Source organism: Pinus tabuliformis, chromosome 9 (assembly GCF_031772625.1).
Source record: "Pinus tabuliformis cultivar Carrire ecotype Pingquan chromosome 9, CPIR1, whole genome shotgun sequence".
NCBI lineage: Eukaryota > Viridiplantae > Streptophyta > Pinopsida > Pinales > Pinaceae > Pinus > Pinus tabuliformis.
This window is the reverse complement of record NC_142307.1, coordinates 2,019,292,064-2,019,317,629: the sequence shown is the minus strand read 5'-3', so window position 1 is coordinate 2,019,317,629 and position 25,566 is coordinate 2,019,292,064. Positions and strand designations below refer to the sequence as shown.

At 39.7% G+C, this 25,566-nt stretch overlaps 1 protein-coding gene across 3 annotated transcripts in view; it reads left to right on the top strand.

Moving 5' to 3' along the window:
• Positions 1 to 25,566, top strand: part of LOC149157189 (uncharacterized) — a 230,898-nt gene that overhangs the window by 165,562 nt on the left and 39,770 nt on the right. Inside the window, exons 5-6 of one of the 3 annotated variants that reach the window (XM_089439192.1) lie at positions 12,890 to 13,011; positions 13,198 to 13,269. The exons of the other annotated variants lie outside the window; for them this stretch is intronic. Of the exons in view, the coding sequence (XP_089295318.1) occupies positions 12,890 to 13,011; positions 13,198 to 13,269 (194 nt within the window). The remainder of the gene's footprint in view (positions 1 to 12,889; positions 13,012 to 13,197; positions 13,270 to 25,566) is intronic. 3 annotated transcript variants of the gene reach the window in all.

The window sequence follows — 25,566 nt, the reverse complement described above, 5'->3', positions numbered from 1 at the left end:
TAAGCGCGGACGTGACTCTTTGCGAGGGCTATAAAATTCGCCTTTCGCTGCACACTGGGTCAGCTCTAGGTATTTCGATTTGACTTGGATTTGCTGGCTGAGCAGCTGAAAAACAAGAAAAGAAAACCCTAATGTTAAATCTGCATAAAGCAAAAAATTGAAATTTGAAACCCTAGATCAGCTAATTAAATTTACAGATTTGGCCCCTTAATAGCCAGATTCAGCAATGAGCACGAAAATATTTTAAAGAACAGAAATTTTAGGTTTTCACTGTGAAGAACTTCAGAAAATCTCTCATGCAAATTAAAAAAAAATAAACCGAATGATAGACCCAGGATCAAATCCAACTGGGTTCAGCAAAAAATGCTTGCGGGAGTTGGCTGGTTCAGCCGAGAACTTCCCCGAACGCCCACAAAATTTCCTTCAATGATGTTTTCTGCACGGCTCAAAACAACTGTCAATAAAGAGGGCAAAAATGCTGCTAGATCTCAGGAAGTAATGGAGATACCTGCCATTACTTCAGAAACCCTAACAGCACCCAAACCCTAGCAAGTGAACAAGATACCTATGCTCACAATACTCTACAAAAAGCTATTATTAACAGCTGAAAATAACATATGCAGAAATTTAAACAATCTCACAGCATTTCAAGAGAGTAACACCAGCAAGATATGGACCCCAAAGTCTTCTTTTATTAACCAGAAACAGATTTACAAGAGAGCTTCTTCCGTATCAGACTCACAGATCTAACGATCTGAAAATGACCCCTAGCACCCTACTTAAAGGAAATGACTCCAACGGCTAGTTCGAGTGATCCATGCTGAAATGATCTCGACCGTTGATGAGGATCAAGACATCTCTTGATCTCATCCGTCGATTTATTCACTTAAAATATTATTTTATTTTATTTTTAAAATTTTTAAAATTTAAAATTTTTTATTATTTTTTATTTATTTCATTTTTTAAATTTTTAAATCTTTTATTATTTTTTATTTATTTCATTTTTAAAATTTTAAATTTTTTATTATTTATTATTTTATTATTTTTATTCATTTTTTAATTTTTTAATTCATTTTAAAATGGATCATCGAACTAAGCCTTCGGAAACATCACCTAGGACCTAGGACTTAGGACTCATGAGGGGATTTAAAACATTTTTCAACCCTCAGGACACATTACATCATGACTTTTACAATTTACATCTTAAGGGAGAAAACCCCTTTAACATAGACCCTCACAAATCAGCCAGTTCTGCGACGAAACTATAATCTAGCAGATCAACACACTAGGATTCTCCTAAAGTTCTAATGACAAAATCCATCCCGGCTTTGGAGTCAGGTTTGAAGGAAAACTCTGCCGATCCATGGATCGGTGAGACGAAAAACCTTCCGGGACGTAGATTACCACTAGAAAGTTAGGTCCACCTAGGCAATACATATACACTACTCATGTCTGCTAAGATTATTTACAATTCATACATGCAGACTGGGTTTACAATCAAAATGATCAAGCTGCTGATGACTGCTGGATGGCACGGACACGCTGATCAGGTGTTGCCCTTTTCTTGCAAAGAAAAAGGGGGTGTACTGCATGGGTAGTTGACCGGTAGAGGTCAACATCTGGCTCTACTTGGGGACACGTTGCTGCTTGCAGGAATGTGAGAATCCAGAATCTGCATCCATACAACACAAAAATAAGTAGCGTCCATCCAAAATCATCATATACATTAAGCACAATAAAGATAAAAGCTCTTCATTTATTAACTATCTAAAGCAGAAACGAAAATGCGGAAAAAACAAGGAGTAGGGTTAGAAATACGATACAAAGGATGCCCTACGGCATCAGATGTGTTCAATATAGTGCATACTGAGCATTTGCCTGCTTTCAGGCAAATCTGTCGGCTGCTTGTCGGATGTGCCATGTCCAATTTTGCATATGGTAGGACTCTTTCCTATCCGAAAATCAAGCTGCTCACGGTCGTCTGATGCATCAAATCTTCTTCTTATTTTCTTTCTCTTACGTTTTTTCTTTCTGGAAGTTTGAATTACTGATGACCTGGAACTTTCTGTTTCAAAACTATCAGATGAAGTATGCGTGATATGTCTTTCTTTAGCCCGCATCTGATCTTTATCATTCTTAAGTCTATCCGGATCACCTTCAATTAACCATCTTTCAATCGAATCAATAACCTCCTCATAATAAGATTGAGCTTGTTGCAGCAAATGAGAAGACTCCTGATCTGTTGATATTACCTGGTTTCTTTCATCTTCCAATTGCTGAAACCTTTGAACCTGTATTCTAATGGCATCCATCTGTCTAGAGTGTTCAACCTTTATATCACCGATTTGTCTGGCATGATGTTCTTCCATGTCTTTTATCATTTTATTGTTCTTTTCCTTTATGTCCATCAAGTAATGTTGCATGAAATTTATTTCTTCTTTATGATTCGCTTGCATGTCAGCCAACTGATTATTATGATTGAACGTCATGATAGTCATTTCCTCTTCCATAGTTAGTAACTTGTTTTGCATAGAGTCAATTTCCCTATCATGATCAGCTTTCATGGTCACCATATTTTCCTCTAAGACTGACATCTTGCTATGCATGTTTCCAATTTCTGTTTCATATTTAGTTTTCATGGCCTCAATTTCTTTAGCATGCTGATTTTGCGTGACCTCAATCTCCCTATTACGTTTTTCCAGGTGGGTGCATAAAGTTTTCACATCATTGACATAATTAGTTTGATTGATTTCCATATTTCTCACCAACATCATTAGATCTCGTAAAATTTGCTTTTGCTCTTCCCTTTCATTGTCATTTGTCCCTGATTTTTCACTATCATGAACTTGATCTGCAATATTTCCGGTGGATGACATATTCTGACATGATGAATCGTCTTGGGATCTTTCAGCTGGACCGCTTATCAAATTACTTTCATTCTGTTGCACAATTTTAGAGGCAGAAGGCAAGCTGTTTGGATAACCATATCTATTTTTAAAAGCATCGACAATGTCTTCTAAAGAAGTGAAAGATTCCTTTGGAAAATTGTTAAACCAATTCAAAGCATCATCTTCTAAAGAAAGGACAAATAGGCGCATTTTGATATCTTCATGATTAAACTGAGGGGATCTACAATATATGATCATGATGCGAGTAAACAAGACTAGATGCCTTCTAACAGCGATTGGATCACCACCCGAGAACATAGGTAACTTAGGAATGGCATCTTCCGGAAAATCATGGAGACGTTCGGTAAAACGACATGGCTTAAATGAATAATCCATGATGAATGATAAGGGATTAGATGAATGATAGAACTAGATCTTTGCTCAAGAAAATCAAGAGATGAAAGAAGTGGAGTCGCCACTTGAACAATGAATCTGATTCTAAGATCCAAAAAGGAATCACAAGCAGATATGAGGAAAGCTTCTTGTCTGGGAAGAATGAGAAAGTGGAGTCGCCACCCAAACAAGAAACAAACCGAAGAGATGCTACTGATATGGCGAAAAATAAGGCAATAAAAGATCCAAATGATAACCCAAAAGGTTGAATTTGCCAGCTCAAAATGAGAGATGAGAAAGATGAGAAGGTGAAAGTTGATGAAACCTCCAGGAACAGAAAAACTCTGTCCCCGGCAACGGCGCCAAAAAATGTTGGCGTTGCCAGGCCAGATGAAAAAAATAGGAAATGAGAAGGATGATTGTCGTTGAAACGCCGAGAAAACAATTTCCCCGGCAACGGCGCCAAAAAATGTTGGCGTTGCCGGCTCAAACGAATGATAGGCAGATGAACGATGAATGATGAAAAGATGATGAAATGCCGAGAAAACAAAGTCCCCGGCAACGGCGCCAAAAAATGTTGTCGATGCCGGCTCAAACGAATGATAGACAGATGAACGATGAATGATGAAAAGATGTTGAAAAACCAAGGACAGAAAAACTCTATCCCTGGCAACGGTGCCAAAAAATGTTGTCGCGCAGATTGACACGACAACGCTCAGATCGGGGGCTGTCACTCTGATCCCTGATCCCTCCGTTTAAGCCTGTCTCCCGCGGCTAAGGGGGGTAGTCCCTGTGAGATGATGAGACCAACTGTCGACCAGTTGGTTGGGAGACATGAGATACAATATAAAAAAGCACTTGATGGATTTGATTAATTTAACAGACCAGTGCCTTAAGAGATTATTATTAGAACGATTACTTGTTAGATGACATGGAAACATAAACCATGAACAACAATCATATGTCATCACAAGATATCAGCTAAATCACAATGCTCTTAGAATAACCAAAACGATATCCAGCAATTGAAAATTTAGAAAAGATGAATGCTTTAAACCACCATGAGAATCATTAACCAGATATCATATTCGTATCTCGACTTGAAAACCTAGATCTCAGCATGAAAGATATGACAATTCCCGAAAACGACTGGATCTGATGAAGAGAATTTTCCACAAATTTTTTTTATACTTATTCAATTTTTTTTTTTTTTTTTGATTTTTTATAACAAAATTTAAAATTATTTTAAAATCTAAATAAAACAAAAATAAAATCAAAATCTAACTAAAACTAAGCCTAAACAAATCAAAGTCGCATTTTTTATTATTATTATTATTATTTTTTTTTTTTGATATTCTAATAACAAAATGAAAAATTTATAAAACAAATCTAATAAAAACAAATTAAAATCCTATAAAACAAAACCTAACTAAATATAAATTAAAATAAAAAATCTACGTTAATTTAACTTAAAATCTAAAACTAAAATCTATTTTAAATATAAAACAAAGCTATAAAAAAAATAAAATTTAAATCTAAACCTAAGATGAAACGTAAGTCATATCTACGCATACGATGCAGTCAAACAAAGGGTTTATCGAGCCAACCTGAGACTGGTAAAACGCATGGAAATCTGTTTTGATAACCCACGCAGAGAAACATCAACACATAAAAAAAAAATGAGCGCTCGACTTACCAAAACTTAATTCAACGAAGACGCAGTTACCTGACCCGTCCATCAAAATCACGTGTTTTCACCCAACGAATTACCTGGTATCGATTTCGCGTTTTCCCTTTCTTATTGTACGTGGACGTGTGCAGATCCGCGAGGTTTCAATGGAGGAACGCAGGTGTGAGGGCGGCGATAGGAAGATATTCACGCTGGATGGCAAACGTTTCACACCAAAAAAATGCGATTTCTGCAATGTATTATATGTGATGTGGATCTCCTTGGATGCTGAACGCTGAGCCGCAACGACAAAAGGAAATACGTCCTTGTGTGCACATGACCCTCATGCGTTTGCAGGTGAAGGGGCTGAGTGCAAATCGTTTCCTTTTGATGGCGGACAGGCATATGAAATAATGAAACCGGCTTTCCTGAAATCAGTTTTGATTCTCTGCGATGAATGAAATTCCAGACGGCTACATACCATATCTCTGGTATTGCTTCAACAATTTCCTCTTTTATTTAAGCGCGGACGTGACTCTTTGCGAGGGCTATAAAATTCGCCTTTCGCTGCACACTGGGTCAGCTCTAGGTATTTCGATTTGACTTGGATTTGCTGGCTGAGCAGCTGAAAAACAAGAAAAGAAAACCCTAATGTTAAATCTGCATAAAGCAAAAAATAGAAATTTGAAACCCTAGATCAGCTAATTAAATTTACAGATTTGGCCCCTTAATAGCTAGATTCAGCAATGAGCACGAAAATATTTTAAAGAACAGAAATTTTAGGTTTTCACTGTGAAGAACTTCAGAAAATCTCTCATGCAAATTAAAAAAAAATAAACCGAATGATAGACCCAGGATCAAATCCAACTGGGCTCAGCAAAAAATGCTTGCGGGAGTTGGCTGGTTCAGCCGAGAACTTCCCCGAACGCCCACAAAATTTCCTTCAATGATGTTTTCTGCACGGCTCAAAACAACTGTCAATAAAGAGGGCAAAAATGCTGCTAGATCTCAGGAAGTAATGGAGATACCTGCCATTACTTCAGAAATCCTAACAACACCCAAACCCTAGCAAGTGAACAAGATACCTGTGCTCACAATACTCTACAAAAAGCTATTATTAACAGCTGAAAATAACATATGCAGAAATTTAAACAATCTCACAGCATTTCAAGAGAGTAACACCAGCAAGATATGGACCCCAAAGTCTTCTTTTATTAACCAAAAACAGATTTACAAGAGAGCTTCTTCCGTATCAAACTCACAGATCTAATGATCTGAAAATGACCCCTAGCACCCTACTTAAAGGAAATGACTCCAACGGCTAGTTCGAGTGATCCATGCTGAAATGATCTCGACCGTTGATGAGGATCAAGACATCTCTTGATCTCATCCGTCGATTTATTCACTTAAAATATTATTTTATTTTATTTTTTAAATTTTTAAATTTTTATTATTTTTTATTTATTTCATTTTTTTTAAAATTTTAAATCTTTTATTATTTTTTATTTATTTCATTTTTTAAATTTTTAAATTTTTAATTTTTTTATTATTTATTATTTTATTATTTTTATTCATTTTTTAATTTTTTAATTCATTTTAAAATGGATCATCGAACTAAGCCTTCGGAAACATCACCTAGAACCTAGGACTTAGGACTCATGAGGGGATTTAAAATATTTTTCAATCCTCAGGACACATTACATCATGACTTTTACAATTTACATCTTAAGGGAGAAAACCCCTTTAACATAGACCCTCACAAATCACCCAGTTCTGCGACAAAACTATAATCTAGCAGATCAACACACTAGGATTCTCCTAAAGTTCTAATGACAAAATCCATCCCGGCTTTGGGGTCAGGTTTGAAGGAAAACTCTGCCGATCCATGGATCGGTGAGACGAAAAACCTTCCGGGACGTAGATTACCACTAGAAAGTTAGGTCCACCTAGGCAATACATATACACGACTCATGTCTGCTAAGATTATTTACAATTCATACATGCAGACTGGGTTTACAATCAAAATGATCAAGCTGCTGATGACTGCTGGATGGCACGGACACGCTGATCAGGTGCTGCCCTTTTCTTGCAAAGAAAAAGGGGGTGTACTGCATGGGTAGTTGACCGGTAGAGGTCAACACACCTCAAGATTCAGAGCTAGTGAGAATGGCCCTAAATTTTGTCTCGGATGAGTGGCAAGTCTTTGTCTAGAGTATCCTGGGCAAAGCAGCGTTGCCTAATTAGGATGAGATGTGGGCAGCTTTAAAACGAGAAGAGTTGAGCAGAGACCTGGTCAAGGTCAAACTTGACGGAAGCAACAACAGTAGTGGGTTGAAGCCCAAAGTAGAGGAGGAGGATAATGCAGCCCTTGCATCGAAGGAGTAGCAGGGGCAACAGAGACGAAAGAAGGACGTCTCCAAGGTAAAGTGTTTCAGATGTGGCGAGATGGGCCGCTATGCATCCCAATGTCCCTTGAAGAAAAATGACAAGGATGAGATGCACGATCCTAAGGTTGCAGCCGCAAAGATCAAACAGGGGGAGGAGTTTGCCATGACAATGAAGATACCTCCAGGAGGAGGTGGGCTGATAGAGAACTGTATTTCGATAGAGCTACAGATGGACAGGATCCTTGAGGAGCCCACCTTTTGGATCATCACTTTGCTACGGGAGCCCATGATTAGTAGTAGCGGAATGGAGCAGTTTTCAGTTGGTGCCTTGGAGTGTTGGAGCGGCAGATGCAATAGTTAGTAGTGCCAAAACTTGAGCAGCGCAGAGCAAAGAGGCAATAGTGCATGGAGGCACAGTGTAGAGCTTCAGCAATGCAATGGCTTCAGAAGACAGTGTGGGACTAGCAGCAATCAGGCTTTCAGCACCGAGGTGTATCCACGGGATACTTATCCAGTTTTGGGTGTTTTCAGTTGCTTCTCTCAGCAACTAAGTTGTAGTACGGATGCAGTGTTAGCAGTGGCAGTGCTAGCAGCATAGCAGATGCAACATTTGAGAGGGAGTTGTAGTATAGATGTAGCATTGGCAGTGGCAGTGTCAAAGGCAGTAGTACAGTAGCAGCAGCAACACAGTAGTTGGTGGACAGCATGTCAAACATCAGCAGCGCAGAGGACGATGCCTCAGAGTCAAAGCAGTATAATGCTAGAGCACATTCCTTATAATGCTAGAGCACATTCCTTGCTAAGAGGGAGTGTTGATTTGGGGTAGCATTAGATGTGCTCTAAGCCTCAAATTTTGCAGGGAGGCTGGGGCACATGCATGCCAAAGAACCCATAAACAGTTTTGGGAAATTCCATCCAGAGATGATTATATTAAAATAATTAATATTTTTAATGGAGTTCCTAAGTCTAAACTTAGGAAAATTAAAATATTGATGGGTATTAATCTAATTGTGGGTGAATCTTCTAGATAAAGATGGAGATCAAGTCAAAATGACCTGAGCCTTTGATTAGGAGTTAATCTAGGCTGTTGGTTGTCCAATAGGAAGATATAAGATGGGGCTTGAGGGTCATTTGAAAAATACACCGAGATATCAAGAGATTGAATTTATGAAGTGAGAAGTTCTCAGGAGGAAATTCTGATCGAAGAGATCTTTTGCAGTAGAGGGGTAGGGACAGTGATCTGGAGGAAGATTTCCAGATCTGGAGGAAGATTTCCAGATCTGGAGAGGCAGTGGCAAGAGGCTGAGTTATTCCCAGTGCAAGAACTCGCGAGTGCAAGAACTCGCGAGTGCAGGAACTCGCAAGTGCAGGAACTCGCAAGTGTAGGAACGCACTGGTGCAGGAACGCGCAAGTGCAGGCAACACGAGTGTTGTGGTTGCTTAGGGAATATCTCTGCCAGATTTTCTTGCTGTTTGGATTGCCAGTTGGGCATCCATAGATGTACTCAGATTTCACTGCTGCATAATAAAATAAAACCCTCACTGTTGCACCGGTTTTCCCAAGTTGGGTTTTTCCGGGGACATTTGTCCAAAAATAACGGTGTCCTATGTGTTTGTATTTCCTTGCTCAGTTTCTATGTTTCAGAATCATATTTAATTTGGTGTAGGCTGCTTCAATAATTTACTTCAATGTTTCAAGAAGAAATCTTAAATAAGTTTGTAATGTAATTTACGATCTAAGTGAAGTAGATTTAGTTGGTTGCAGTAGGATTCCTAAGATAGTTAGATCTAGGAATTTTCACAGTGACCAAACTCACCACACTTAAAGCACTTGATCTATGACAAATCTTTATTTTTCTTTTCTTCACTGTTTTAGCCTTTTCCCTGACTGGGACCTTTCTTCGCTTTCCCTTTAGACGCAAGGGCTACATTCTCTTCATCTTTCACAGTCTTTAGTCCTTTGCTACTATTACTCTCGACAAGAGCAAGCCTCATCTCTTCCTGAGTGAAATTGCTCCAGTGATACCTTGGACGAAATTTGCCCACTCCTTGGTGAATCTGTTGAGAGTAGTACGCACTAGCTCACTCTCGTGAGGTCTCTCCAACTACTACAAGCTCATCTTAGACATTTTGAATTCTGGTGAGATAAGGAGTGACTCCTTCACCGTTTTGCATTCTGGTGGTCCTTAGCTTCTCTTTCAAGAACATCTTCTGGTTCTCGGAAGGATTATGAAAAAGCGTTGCAACAACATCCCATATTTCTTTGGCAGTATTCTTGCCAGCCAGATGCGAGACTATATGATCTCGAACTCCATCAAGGATCATTCGCTTTGCCTTGGCCATCTCCTTATTGTAGTTCTCTAGGTGTTGCAGGTATGGCTATAACTTCTGCATATGTCTTTAGACCATGCTCATCTAGCAAGAAATTCATTATGGCTTTCCAGATACAATAGCTAAAGGCTCCATCAAGCCTATCTTGATCTCAAAGTCCTTCTAAGGCCATTTATGCAAAACTCAAATTTTGGGAAAATAAACAGGGATCTCCTCCCTTTCCTGCTCGGTTGCCTGCTCTACTACTCACACTCTTTTTTGGAATGCACAGATCTACTCTGTCACTGCCTTGTACTATGGAAAACTCGAATTTCCTCCAGAAATTGGGATATGGAAACCCTTAGGGAAATTTTGAAAATCCATTTCTTTGTTCTCTTGCACCCAATACTCATCCGCTGTTGCAAAACTTGCTACAAAATCATTGCGCCCAAATCTGCTCAATGGAATTTTCGATGTGCTCACTGAAACTGCCTCCCGGCAACACCACTACCTGCAAATCACTTCAACTAAGGCTCTTCAAATTTTATGCTGCCTGCAAAGTGAAAATTGAACCCCTGCCTCTGCTAATTCTCACTCCTGGCTATTCTCTGCGCAGATCTATAAATTTTTCCAAGAGACTCCCTCTAAAGCTACAAAATTTCTCCCTTGTTACTGAGCCACTGATCTGTCTTCAAACTTGCTCTGATACCATGTGAATTTTTCAACTATTGCATCAACTAGAAATTATTCTTCTAATTGAATATAATTATGTGCAAACTATTTGCTATTACGGCAAACAACGAATAAAATCACAACTGCAATTTTCACCACAAATAAAATGCATTGTGGAAAATAAACTGGAATTGAGAAAAAATAGAGCGCACACACAATAAAAATGACACTGTTATTTTTGGACAAAAGTTCCTGGAAAAACCTAATGTGGGAAAATCGATACAATAGATGAGGGTTTTGTTATTATAATTCAACAAAAAAATCTGAGTACAATATCTGGATGCCAAACTGATAATCCTCTCTTGAGAAATCACTTGCAAAATTATCTGAGAATTTCCCTCTCTCCCCGAGCAATCCAGCCTCGACCTGACCTCAGAAACTGGCCCCCCGAAATCTCTACGTCACCCTCTGTGCAGGCTCTACGCAGTCTCTCACATGCACTGCCCGGATCTACCTTTGAATCAAATGTCTTGCCTGTTGTTTCCTTTGGAAATGATTTTTTGGCATTCTAGTGAAATTCTCAGCCTCCAACAATTGAACCGATTTCCTCCCTTGTTGAATTGAACTACCTCCTTGAGGCTCTATGTAACCCCCTGCATAGCCTCCCTATGGAATAACTCGACCTCCTCTGTCTGACTCTTGCAACATTGGAAAATCCTCCAGAATCAATCTATTGCTGCTCCTCAATCTTTGTTACTCGATCACTGGCTCGAATTATTCCTTAGCTAAATCTCTGCCCTTTGGGAAATTCGATCTACCTTGATCTTCCTCTTCGTCAATGTGTCTTCTCCATCCCCATCATCCTGCTCTTATAATCTCTCGTTTGTGAACCAACGACCGTGATTAGATCCCCCTCAACGGCTAAGGTCATCTCAAACTCAATCTGTGTGAGTTTCTAGAGCATTCTCACATTTTTAATTAATTGCTATTAGTTAACCAGTGTTCTTAAGTTAGACTTAGGAAAAATTTAAATGATGGTTAGTTAATTTAATTAAGGTGTTTTGCAAGCTTATCTCGTGAAACCTTTTCTGGGTTTTGAAGATCTCATGTTCTTAGCCTATTTGACACAAGTCGAGACTAGAACACTTGTCCGATGCTACAAAAACTAATAGTGGGCAGCCATGTTTGTTGATTGTAGCTTTATAGTTCAATCTTCTTTCATAGGGATTTGGCAGCACCTGAGTTTCTACTCTATTTACCCTTTGAAAGATGAAGTGTAGGCTTGTTTTTGAGCATGAGGTCAGTTATTTACCTGTTTTTTGTACCATGTGGTGTGATGAGGTACGTCACTAGTTGGCTAGGTGCTTTATGGTTAAAAGATGTAAATACTAAAAACATTAAATGAAGTAGCTTATTCTGATTTTATTTCAGCAATAGAGTCATAAGAAAGAGGATATAAGTTCCATTCTATATACCCTTTGGCAATTTTGATTTTCTATTTGTAATTACTTCAATGTAAATATATGGTGTATTTTAAAAAAAAAAAGGTGCAGAGATCAACAAGCTCCTTTCAGGCCATAGATTACTCAAGAGAGGGCAACTGGTCTGGTAATCTATGATAGAGTTGAACCTCTTTCATTAAACAATTTCAACAACTTTCCACATTGTGATGGTGTGATGGGAAGAGTTTGTTACTTTGATGATGCCTAATTTAAAAAATATTACAAGTGATTCATGGGCAATTTGTGAGCAGGTGGTATGTGCAGAGCAAATGAAGGAAAAATACATAAATCCAACCATAAGAAAAGTAGCATTCTTGTAACGGGTGTAATATTGAACCTATGTAGCTACTTTTGTAACAGAGAGTGCTTTGTGAACACTTCAAAAGGCCCATGTGATTTGACAGATGTAGATAAGAAAAAACATGGGCAGAATGAAAATGGAGTAATTCTAATAATTCTGTTCTAGCACACATGTTTCAATTTTGTTAATTATGTCTTCATATTTAATTGGACAAGTCAACATTCTGAACAAGCTGCATGTTTTTCCTTTATTCAAGTCTTTGCTTTATTTGAAATTAAACATGGCTTGCTCTCAGAAAATCCTTCTAGTTTGCTCTGGTTCTTACCTTAAGTCATAGAATTTGCTTTCATATCTTGGGTTAGATCAGTACTTTAGTTCGTGCATCTTTATATATAAGCTGTTTTTGCACTTCCACAAACACTTCCACTTTGTATCGGTACTATTGAATTCAGCAGTCCCATTGACTTACATTTGTGGTCATTTGTTGGACATTAATAAACCTACCTTACCTCCTCTCAATGTATGTGCTCTTCAAATATGTAAACTGTTTTGTCCCTTCATAGTGTGTATCATGCATTATATATTTGTATCTCAGGATCCCTGTTGCCTGCACACTGGTTGATATGTATAGAGTCTGGTGTCTACTTTCTTTTAACTCAGGTTTAGCTGCTAGATGTTGTTCTGAAACAGTTGTCTCTCGATGTGGGAGAGGTGGTCTGTTAGAAGAAGCATCAGTATCTTACTTTTGGGAACATGGGTTTTTGCAGTTGACAAAATTGCCAATAAATGAGATGCCAAGTTTTGACTCTGTCAAAGCATCTGAAGAACTAACGTCTGCCTTCTGTAATATTGGCGATTTAGAGATTCAAGACAACTTGGCAAGGATTTGGTCAGATATTTTTTCCTGTTGCAAGACAATTTTAAATTCTATAGATATGCATAGTATTCTTTTGATTGTCAAGGGATGTTAATGCTTCATAAATTTCTTGGAGCCATATATTTTGCCTTGTTGAAAAGGAAAGTCATGATTGTCCATTTGCAATGTTTTAAGTTAAGTTGTCATATGGCTGTGCAGGGTTAATATTGGAACCTCCGATCCGTTGATGTTGGATGTGTTGATTAATGCTCTCCAATCTTTGAGCTCGGAGTAAGATTTTCACATTGCTTGATTTAAATTGCATACAAGTTCGATTTTAAGTAGATCTTGGGTGTTATGTTTGCATGTCTACACACACACAAATATATAACAGAAAAACTTCCTTTTGTGTCTGCCTTTCTAACCCTGCAAAATGCAGCCAGACCAGATCCAGGAGGAGGAGGATTATGAAACTCCAGCATGCCGAATGGGCAAGGTCTAGCGCAGTTGCAACAAGATCGGTCAGATCAGTTCTAGATTGTTGCAACGGCACCATCACCTTTGTTACAAACTTACAAGAGCCCACAGTATTATTGTAGTAGGTTAAGTGTCAGCAAACGCAATCTGTCATTAGACAATTGCAAAGCTAGTTGCAGTCAGCACCCAAGAGGCAGTTGCAGAACTAGTTGCAGTGACACAGGCAGTGCGAATTGCCCAGTTGCAGTATGCAGGTGCAATTCCAGCCAGGAGATTTCCAGTGTAGACCTACGCAGTCTAGTTTCCAGTGCAAGAGGACAGTGTGAGTTGCTAGGAGGGAGAAAAGAGATTTCCCATAGGGAGATCGAAACTCGGAGGTGTGAAAAATTGGAAACCCGATTCCTATTGCCGAGACTGGGAATAATTCTCCTAATTGTTGAATTAATTTTAGCAATTTATTTACTGTGTGCTACAACAAATACTGAATCAATCACATTGCAACCTACACAAATAAACTGCAGAAGAAATAAACACTGAAAGAAATACTAGCACACACACATGAAATAACACAGTTATTTTTGGACCAATCCCGGAAAAACCCAACTCGGGAAAACCGGTGCAACAACTGAGGGTTTTGCTATTATGCAACAGTGAAATAATCTGAGTACAACTGGATGCCGAAACTGGCAGTCCTACAGAGAAATACTAGCAAGAAAATCTAGTGAGGAGAAATTCCTCACTCCATAGGCAAATCTGGGCATTGACCTCAGCTCACATTGAGCTGTCCAAACTACCTCTGCACAATCACTGTGTAATCCTAGCGTAGTTGCTCCTGCACTCAACTCATAACAACTTCTCCTCAAGCCGTCTGATTAGCTATTGTCTGGGAAAACGTATCTCCTGGCCTCTGGAACCTCTGCCCATTGTTTGGCACTAAAATTTTGCTTCTCCCTAGCAATTCGACTTTGCCTCTAGAGGCTACTGCGTCAGCCTCACTGTGGCTTCTCTGCCTCTCTGCAAATGCACTCACCGGAACTGGAATCCTTCCTCCAGTTTCACTGTCCCCGCCCCTCTCTCACTGCTTCGATTTCTCTGGCTCTCTCTTCGGCAACTGAATGTTGCTACTCAGGAAATTGATTTGCTTATGAAATCGAATTGCTCAAGTGTATTCTCCAAGTGCCCATTGACTTCTTATAATCCTCTTTCGGGACTCCGACGACTAAGATTAAATCTTAATCGACAGCTAGGATTAACTTGAAGTCAATCTGTGTGAGTTTCTAGAACATTCACGCCTTGACTTAATTAATTTTGATTAATTAGCCATATTCCCTAAGTTTAGACTTGAGAAATATTTAAAAACCAACTAATAATATAATTAAGCCATCTCTGATGGAATTTCCATAAACGATTTCTGGTTTTTGTAGATCTCCTATATTATAGCCTCTCCAAAAAATTTCGTCGCTAGAACACATCCGATGCTACAAAAACTAACAAGAGGGAGCAACCCTATGAAAGTTAGTACTTCAGGATCTGTGAAGATGAGACTCATTATTGCAGTAGTTGCAGTGGCAGAGCAGTGGCAACAACAGTATGAGTAGATCAGATTTTGCCATGTTTGCAACCATACCTCCAGGAGAGAAGTGGGGCGACATGGAGTTGTAGTCCAAAACTATAGAAATTGGGCAGGATCCTTGAGGTGTCCTCATGGATCATTACCTTGCTATAGGGGCCCACAGTATTCAGTAGCAGGATGGATCAGTGACAGTTGATCCAGTCAAATTCTGGAGTGACAATCGCAGACTAGTAGCAGTCAGGTACAGAGGGGCATAGTGCAGTGTTGGCAGTAGTGCAGAGTGGCAGAGTCAGCAGCAACGCAGATTCCTTGGTAGACAGTGCAATAGCTAGTAGCAGTTAGGACTCAAGAGACAGATGCATCATATTGAACACAGTTGATTCAATATTTAGGATGCTTCTTAGTTGCAGCAACAACATAAGAGAGATAGTTGCAATGTAGATGCAGAGTTGGCAGCAACATAGCAGTGTCAGCAATAGCACGGATGCAACATCAAAGTTGCACAGTGGTTGATGGGCAGTTGCAGCCAGACATCAACGACGTGACAGAGGATGATATAGAGATAGGGTGTTGTAGCTGGGTATGCAGCACTAGAACACAGTCCTCACTAAGAGGGAGCGTTATCTTTTGTAGCATCAAATGTGTTCTAGTCACGAAACTCAGTGGAGAGGCTAGAATACATGAGATCTTCATAACCCATAAATCGTTTCTGGAAATTCCACCTAGAGATGGCTTAATTAGATTATTAACCCATTTTTTTAATGTTTCCTAAGTCTAAACTTACGAAAACTGGTTAATTACTCATAATTAGTTAATTCAAGGTGAGAAATCTCTAAAAACTCACACAGATCGACTTCGATATCATCCTAGCCCTTGATTTAGTTTTAATCTTAGCTGTCAGAGCTCCAACAAAGGATTATAAGAAGAAGTCAATGGGCACTTGGAGAATACATTAGTGAGACACATGATCGGTTCGATTTCCAAAGAGCAACAACAATTGTTGGAGAGCCTGAGATCGAAGTAGAGACAGTGGTCCGGAGGAAGATTTCCAGATCCGAAGAGGCAGCAACAAGTGACGAAAGTTATCCATGCAGAAGCAGTGCAAGGCTGGCTGAAGCAGAACAATTTGATTTAGTTGGGGAGAAAGTCGATTCAGCTTCCAAAGGCCAGGAAAGTCTTCTAGAGGGTCAGAGAGTCACTTCCAGCAGTAGAGGTAAGCAAGACGGCTTGCTTGAAGGCTGATCTAAGCCACATGTGCGAGAGGCAGCACAAGGATTGCGCAGAGGGCCTACGCTGGGGTTCGGACGACTAGTTTTCCAGAAGGGGCCAATGCCGAGACTGCTTGTGGAGTGAGAGAATTCCTTCTCTCTAATTATTTTTGTAAGATACTGGTTATTTGGATTGTTAGTTGGGCATCCGTAGATTGTACTCAGATTTCACGGCTGCATAATAATAAAACCCTCAGCTGTTGCACCAATTTTCCCAAGTTGGGTTTTTCTGGGGATTTTGTCCAAAAATAGCTGTCATATTTTTATGTGTGTGTGCTAGATTTTCTCAGTTTCTAGTGCTATTTACTTCTGCAGTTTATTTGTGAAAATTAGTGTGAATTATTTGATATTTGTCGTAGTAGACAATAGATAAATTGTTAAATAAATTAACAATTAGAAAAATAATTTCAAGTTGCTGTGATAAATGAATTTTTCACAAGGTTGAAGTTCCTAAGGTGAGTATTGGCACTAATGGCATTGTTACCTTGGAATGAAAGCAACTTCTCGATTGCTTTATTTGGAATATTATTTGGATAGCCATTAATGTTAGCAATGTTACAAGGGAAAAACAAGTCATCCATGATGTCTTGCTCAACTTGACCTTGAAAAAGCAAATGGATATTAGAAATAGCCTCCTTCCCAAGATTAACAAGAAGTCTATGAGAAGAGAGCTTGTTTAATCTCACTCTAAAGACCCTTTCAGGATCAAGAGTGGGGCTAACCAAGCTACTTGGATTCCTCCTAGTAGAAACTCTTGCAGAAAATGAACCAAGTGGAGTTGCCACTTGAATAGGAATCTAACTCTAAAATTCCAAAATGCAAAACTAAAAGTTAGTCATACTCCGGGTCAAAGAGGACTTATCCCCGACAACAGCACCAAAAAAATGTTGATCTGCAAATTGCACACCCAAGACTTGTGGGAAAAATACTCAACCCCACAAGGTGTGTTCTTTGTGGCAATGTTCAGAGAAGGGGTTGCCACCTAATCCCAACTCTCTCCGTCTAGACTCTTTCCTAGCTAAGCCAAGGGGGGTGGACCCCAAGGAAGATTTCTAAAGAAGGCTTCTTAAATCTAACAAGTTCTAGGAGATAGTATACCAATTAGGCATTCACCATTCAAACAACTTGAAATATAACTTGAAAAGAAATGAAATTGATTAGCAAGTACAAATATCTATGAGCATATAAACGTCAACGATGTAAATAGATCAATCAATATACCCTGCAAGACAAATTGTATGTAGACCAATGCCAATAATAATATACTTGCAAGAAATCTATGCTCAAAATGAGAGCACAATGAAATATAACTTTCAAGTTACAACAAGTTGCAAGAATGGGGAAACAACAAAACAAGTGTTAGTGAATCAAGACAAAACCACATTAGCAAAAAATTATATACAACTTTGAGAGATGAGCAGCTAAATAGAAACAAAGCTTGCAAGTGAACAAAACTTGCACTTGAAAATGAAATTGCTCAAATATGATATAGTGACATCAAAGGAAACTTAATATGAGCACGTAAATGAAATGGACAAGTACAAGATCATAAAGTGAAGTGCTTGCAGTTGCAAGTAAATGTTGATGTTCACAATCCAACTGGTATGTATTTGAGAAAGAGCTTAAATGATAACCAACTACATGCAACGTGAACCAAAGTTGTAGGTGAGTGTGTCACGCAAAGTGGTCTTGGTTACTTGTTTTAATGCCTATTCTAGGGTGTTACTTCATCTCAATTCCTTCAACTTGGTTAGGACTCGAGGTGGTTGCAAGAACGGTAGAGTGGAAAAGCTTGAGACTTCATTAACGGTATCCACCTAGTTCTTCAAAACAACCCGCATGCCCTTATTCCTACAAGGGACTCAGCCACGCAAGAGAACTACAAGATCATGCATTTTACCTTTCTTCCAAACTCAAATCTTGGGAAATCGAATGAAAGTTGAGGAAGATTTCCTAAAAGTCTATCAACTAAGTTTATACTTAGAGGTAAATTTTAGAGAAGCAAAATTGCAAAATGTAAGTGAGATGTAGAGTTAAAACAAATGCTTAATGACAAGATTGTTTATGAGTTGATAGTGCCAATTATAGCTCAATAAAATGTCACACTTGCATAAAATTGTAAGATGTGGAATGCAAACAAATTAGACTATGAGATGAACAATGAAATAAGTGATGTACCAGCAATAAGATGAATTATATCAGCAGTGAATAAATCAGATCTAAGCAAATAAATCAGCTATGGAAATGGGTGTACTTCAATGTGCTAAATAGCCCAATGAAAATGCAACTTATAGATGAGTTCTAACATGTGAATGAGCAATTAGATGATGAAATGAGCAAGTAAATCAAATAAACTACCCAATCAAGTTAAGCAAGTTAGTCACCAATCACCCAAAGGTCCTCCTACCAAATGGGGAGATTGGATGCCAAGGGGAAAACCCCAAGCTCCCTGATGAAGAAAATTTCTTTTATTATTATTAGAAATGCCCTTTTATAAGGCAGTGAGGGATTTAGATCTTGAGGAGGTTTTGCAACAAAAGGGCTTCAAGGAGAAAATACTCCTCAAAATACAAGATGGAAAAAGCAATTATATTATAATGCTTCAATATTACAATGAAAGAGTTCCAAAAATGAGGCAACTCACTTTTCCTCCAAGATATCTAGATTTAGGGTTTGACGTCAAAATTCTTTAGGAGGAGCTTGCACAAGAGAGAGAAAATAGCCCTTTTGTATCCACGACCAAGGGTAGGAAGAGGTTTCAAAAATGTAGATTTCTTGATCCTTAAACCTCCACTTATAGATCCCTTCAAAACTTCTTAAAAATCCTACTCCTCAAGCCTCCACAAGGACCTGCGCAAGCATAAAAGGAGATCAGATCATATGCAAGAGAAATAATTTGCAACATAATGAGAATATGCACTTAGAAATACAAACGCAAGCCACAAGAGTATGAGGACACTTCTGCTCTTGTGCAAGCTGTTGGAATTTTTGAATCTAACACATCAAAAATCCCTACTGCATTATCTGGTTTATTTCACCTACTTGTTTATTCCTTAACAAGTTATTTATTCATATAAATACTGAAAATAAACACAAATGCAGCCTTAACTCATACAGATCAGCAACGGAAATACTAGACAAACACCCAAGGGACATCGTTATTTTTGGACAATCGTCCCCAGAAAAACCCAATGTGGGAAAACCGGTGCAACAGTTCTGAGGTTTTTATTATTATGTAGATTTCTTGAGTACAACTAGGGTGCCAAACTGGCTCACCCAACAAATATTTTTACGCAGCAGTAATACCTCTTCTCGAAGACAGATATTTAGCTTCTCAACACTAGTCTGCCCCATGAAAATCCTTTTCGCGCTTCTCCAAGGCTCTGCGTCAACCCTGCTAGCCTTTGCGTAGCTCTAGAACCCTATGCGTCAGCCTTCTACCTCTTTGCGTCAGCTCTGTAGCCCTCTGCGTCACCCACGTAGGCCCCTCAGCCTCTGCGCAGTCTCTAGCTGCCTCTGCATGGCTCGTGTTGTCTCTACGTAGCTCTGGCTGCCTCTGCGTCAGCCTCTTCAGTCACTATGCTGACCTTCAGGCACTATCTCTGGCTTTTTGCTATGTACTCACTGCCCCTCGCTGCAACAGATCACTTGTTCGAATTTTCTCAGTAAACCCCGCTCCAGAAAATCGAACTGACTGATCAATCTTGGTGTATCTCCAACTGACCCTTAAGCTTCCTCTTATACTTTTCCTGTTGAGTCTTCAACGACCGAGATTAAGTCTCTAATCAACGGCTAAGATTAGATTTGGCTTGATCCATGTCATTTAGAACTTTCTCACCCAGTTTTATATTAATACCCATTAATATTTTAATTTTCCTAAGTTTAGACTTATGAACTCCATTAAAAATATTAATTATTTTAATCTCTCTAACCGGGTGGAATTTCCCCAAACCATTTTTGGGTCTTGGAGATCTCATGTGCCTTAGCCTCTCTACCAATTTTCATGGCTAGAGCACATTCGATGCTACCACAAATCAACACTCCCTCTTAGTGAGGAATGTGCTCTAGTAATGCTCCACCACTGAACATCACACTGATCCTCTAGCACCGGTACCTGTGCTGATGCTGGGCCTGCTGCCCTACATCCACTGCACTGTTGCCTCCTGTACTGCTGCCCATGGCTCTGCCACTGCCACTGCTACATCTATACTGTAGCTCCCTCTGCATCCGTGCTGCTGCTGGTCCTTCCTCCCAACACTGCATCTGCACTGCAACTCTCTCTCAAATGCTGCATCATGCTGCCCATAGCACTACCACTGCTAACTGCTGCACTACAACTCAGTTACCGAGAAGTAAGTAATTGATCTACCCAAATATTGACATCCTTGTCAGTCCGGAAGCCTCCTGATGTTGAAGCTACCTCTGCTGCTATCCTGTGCTCCCTCTGTTGCCTCTGCGCTGCTGCAAATACCTTTGTGCCTCTCGCACTGTTGCAACCATCTTTGTGCCTTGTGCACTGCTGCAAACACCTCTGTGCCTCTCACACTGCTGCAACCCCCACTGCGCTGCTACAGACCTCTGTACTCTAGCACCGCCTTGTTGTTCCATCGCATCTTGCCTCTACCGACATCCGTCATCTTGCTACTGTCATTTGGGGCTCCCGTAGCCGGATATGATCCAAGAGTTTGGGTACCTCAAGGATCCTGTCCCTCATCTTCTGTAGTCCTCCTGAATACAACTCGATGTCTCCCCACCTCTTCTTTAGAGGTGCATGAGCACTCATGGCACAATCGTCATGTAGAAATTTTGAATAATATAACACTTATTCACAGAGATTATCCTGATTATACACTATTTGTGGAATGCATGCATAATACATAACCTCCTCTACGTTGATCATCAATTTGCGGAATTAAAAACAATCGCATGCGCACATTGAAACATCAATCACACATATCAACACAGTATGTAATGGGGAAAGCATACAGCTTAAAACCCCCAACTATCTGTATATTATAATGATAGAGAACATGTAACAATACATAGTACAATACTCCTCACAAGTACTCAGTACTATCTCCACCTGCTACACAAAAACTAGCTCAGATCTGAATCAAGTCACAGGTTCAAAGCTCCTCCGCTGTTTGCCTGCCTCTACTGCGCAATCCAATGTGAGAATACTTGCAATCCAAGTTCGAATTCCCTTGGTTTGTACTGCGCAATCCTCATTGGCAATCTCAATCATTGATTGTGCAAATCTCATGCACAGCTATAGTCACAACTGATAGTAGTCTCCACCTCTAACACCTGTCTCCACTGAACTGTCCATGCACTGAGTTAAATGATGTATTCTTTAGTTGATTTATGAGTTAATAATTAGTGAATTAATTAATAATTAATTCACATCACTCATCACTAGTGTATTTGCAGTTAGACTAAATACAACTAGTTCAACCAAGTCAAACTGAACACAACTCCATCAACTCCTCAATCAACTCCACCAAACTCAATCACTTGAGTTCTAACTGAAGTCCATCATGCAATAGCTCAATTGACCCATAAGAAAAGCGTATTTCCTTCTGGCAGTTGCATGTGCCACATCCGTAGCTCGAACTGAAGTGCTCCAAGAGGATAAGATAATGTTTATAGCCCAAATATTATTAAGAGCCCATGTTACTTGGGAGCGGGAGCGGGAGCGAAAACGGGAGCGGGAGCGACCATTTTCAGAAGCTCCCGGTTTGGGAGCGAATCCCGGAGCGATTTTTTAAAAATATATAGATTTTTTATATTTTTTAATTTTTGATACATATATGTCAACAAAAACATGTAGAATGATGAATTAGATATAAAAAACATAAAAAAGCATAGATTGAACCATATAACAACAATCATCTAGAAGTTATAATCTTCATCAACCACGTCCGCAAGTTAGTAACATAGTAACATACAACATATTGAGTTTCATGATTCATCAATCTTAAAGTTTCAAGCTTTCAAAATTCAATATATAACATTTATCATCATTGATCACCAAAGTTGTACTTGTAAGCTAAGTGTAACCATTACAACAAATAATATCTAACATGAAATGAAATGTTATAAAATGAAATGAAATGAAACAACTTTCAGCTTTCATGAAGCATCATATTCATAATTCATTACTAATGAGTTATAATTGAGATATATTGTTTAAAAAAATATCATAATAAATATGAAAGAGTCAATAGTTATAAAAGCTACTAGAAACTAGAAAAGAGAAGTAAATCTATTATCTATTTCTTATGCTTGGGCCTCTTGCCACCACGAGAAATGTCTAATTTTTTAGTCTTGTTGCAAAATCAGGATCTTTGTCATTAATATCACCCTCCAAGCATTAATATCCAGAGGTATCTTTGTCATTACCTTTGTATCTGTATAGGGATCTTTGTCATTAATATCACCCTCTAAGCATTAACATAAGATAGAAAAAGCATAGCATGTCAAGTCAAGATTTTGTTTGAGTGATGCGTACATTTTTAGAAGGGTCATGATAGAGGAGTTCGACAACCAATGTCACTAACATCAAGGTACATAAAGGGATTGGTACTCTTGATTAAATACGAATTCCATACCCTAATACATGACAAAATTCAATGGAAACATTGCAATCCCCCAATCCTGAAATCCTGAAAAACTGTTAAGTCTGCTGGATTTTGAATGAAATCTAAAATTCTACTTTCTCCATATGAAATCCAATGAGGACGAAACCACTCTCAAACATCCTGAGTCATTTCATGGTAATGTTAACAATTTAAGTAAAAGGATGAAAATGAAAATTAAAGAAAATGTCACTTTTACTTTAAGAATTTAACATTACCATGAATAGCATATCAATACTAGGGCCTAGACTTGATCATTAAGTTGCCCCACTCAAAAACTATTTGTTTCTTTCAAAAAAAATTGCATTTCGAACATTACTACAAAAAAAAATGCAAAAAAGGCAAAACGCTCCCGAAAAGGCAGGGAGCGAAATTTTTTTTAGGGAGCGCGCTCCCGACCCGCTCCCGAGTCGCTCCCACCCGGAGCGCGGATTGGGAGCGGGAGCGAGGTGGGGGGGGGGGCGCTCCCCCGCAACACTGTTAAGAGCTAATAATATTCGACTGTTCTATTTTTAGACTGGCAGTCTAAAAATAGACTCCGCCCATATGTCTAAAAATAGAAGTCCATCTATTTTTACCAACATGACCAATCATCCACAAATAGCATCCTGCAACTCATAGACCATGATCAATATGTTTAAAAATAGACATAGTCTAAAAATAGACTTTGCGCCAAAAATAGCCTACGGGCCCACTTAGTGAAGGCGACTTCTTTTCACTAAGCTCCATCATCTTGTTGCATTTTCAACACTCCCTCTCAACAAGATATGGATTATCTGCAACCCCTATCCTGCAACTTTGGAATGTTCTGCATGCAACACATTGGCCCGGTCCACTTGCTCCAACAACACTTGGAACAAAAACACTCCCAACTGACCACTCTGTTGGGCTAGGAACATACTTTGATGCTGAAGCTCTACTTTCTGCTGACAAGTGCTCCCTCTCTGACATCTGCGCTACTGCAACATCTCCATGCATCTCGCACCATTGCACATCTCTCTGTGCCACCTAGCACTGTGCAAAACACTTGTGCCTCTCGCATTGCTGCAGCCTGCTAGCTATGCGCTGTCCTGGGATTCTTTGCACTGTCGTTCTCTCTGTCGCTCCATCCGCATCTGTCTCTACCCAATCAGCCAGTTCCTGCTACTCCACATCGGGGCTCCTGTAGCAAGGTCTCATCCAAGAGGTTGGGTACCTTAAGGATCCTGCCCCTCCTCCTTGGGACGATCACTCTATATTGCCCCACCTCCTACCTGGAGGTATGGCTGCATGTGATCCCTCAGCCCACCTGGCTCGAAGTTTCCCCCTACTGGAGGTCTCTGCATGAGTAGATGTCTCTACTCGATCTCCTCTTAGCTTCCCTTGTTGTGGCTGCTCCACCACAACCTCCTGAAGTTGCTGCACCAATCGTGGCTCCTCCACAATCGTCTGAGACTTCTTCTGGCTCTGCATGTTGAGAGGTAATATACGCTCCCTCTCAACCACCAAGTCTCCATCAGTTGCCTCACTGCTCAAGGCTTTGCATGCATCTTGAACCTCAAGAGCATACAGGTTCTTGACCCGTGAACCAATATGCTTCACCTGTCTAGTGATGATGTGTCCAAGGAAAACCTTTCCCTTACTGAAGACTACATCATAGCCTCTGTCTTCCAGCATCGCGATCAACACCAAGTTTCTCTTCAGTCCTGGTATATACTTGACATCGGTCAAGGTAAGGCGAGCTCCATGCTCTCTCTGAAAAATAATCGTGCCTACACCTGAGACACTACTCATCATTACCCATCGCTATGAGTATCTGGAGATCTTTCTCCTCCAAAGTACTGAACAAAATCTTGTCACCGGTCATGTGGAAAGAAGCTCCATTGTCAAGAAACCAACCACTTCCCACCATGGATGAAACCATGCATGCAAAGAGTGTGAAATCCAACTCAAACTGTGAAGCAAGTGCCTTACCTTCAGATCCTTCCTCGGATCCCTTCTTGGATTTCCTCCGTGGACAATTTGCAGCATAATGGCCCACCTCATGACAACGAAAGCATCGCACTTTCGATTTGTCAACCTTCTTCCCATCATTGGAAGAACTAGATTCGGAAAGAGAACCCTTCTCCTTCCCCTTCTTTGCTTTGGCAGCCAAAGTGCAATTTTCTTCATCAGATGTCTTTGATGAAGATCCGTCCCTGGTATTCCGCCTGATCTCCTCTTGCACAAGATCAGACCAAAGTCTCTCCCATCCTGGCAATTTCTCCCGACCATTGACAGAGTCCTGATAGGAATGCCAACTCTTCGGAAGACCAAGGAGAGCCAAGCTCACTAAGTCCTCATCATCGACAGTCACCCCCACACTTCCCAGCTCATCCCGGCATTGGGTGAACTTCGTGAGATACTTGGGCATACTGTCTCCATTCTCACACTTAATGTTTTTGAGTTTATCCTTGACCGCCAACTTCCTCTGGTCGCTCTTACTTTGGAATAAATCTGTTAACGCTTTCCACATCAAGTATGGAGAAGCCTTTCCATGCTGGCTGGATACAATGTGATCCTTCACGCCCTCCAACAGAATCCTTCGACACTTTGCTGTCTTCTTTTGCCAAGCCTCAATGTGAGCAGCATCAGTAGGCTTTGGGACCTCAGC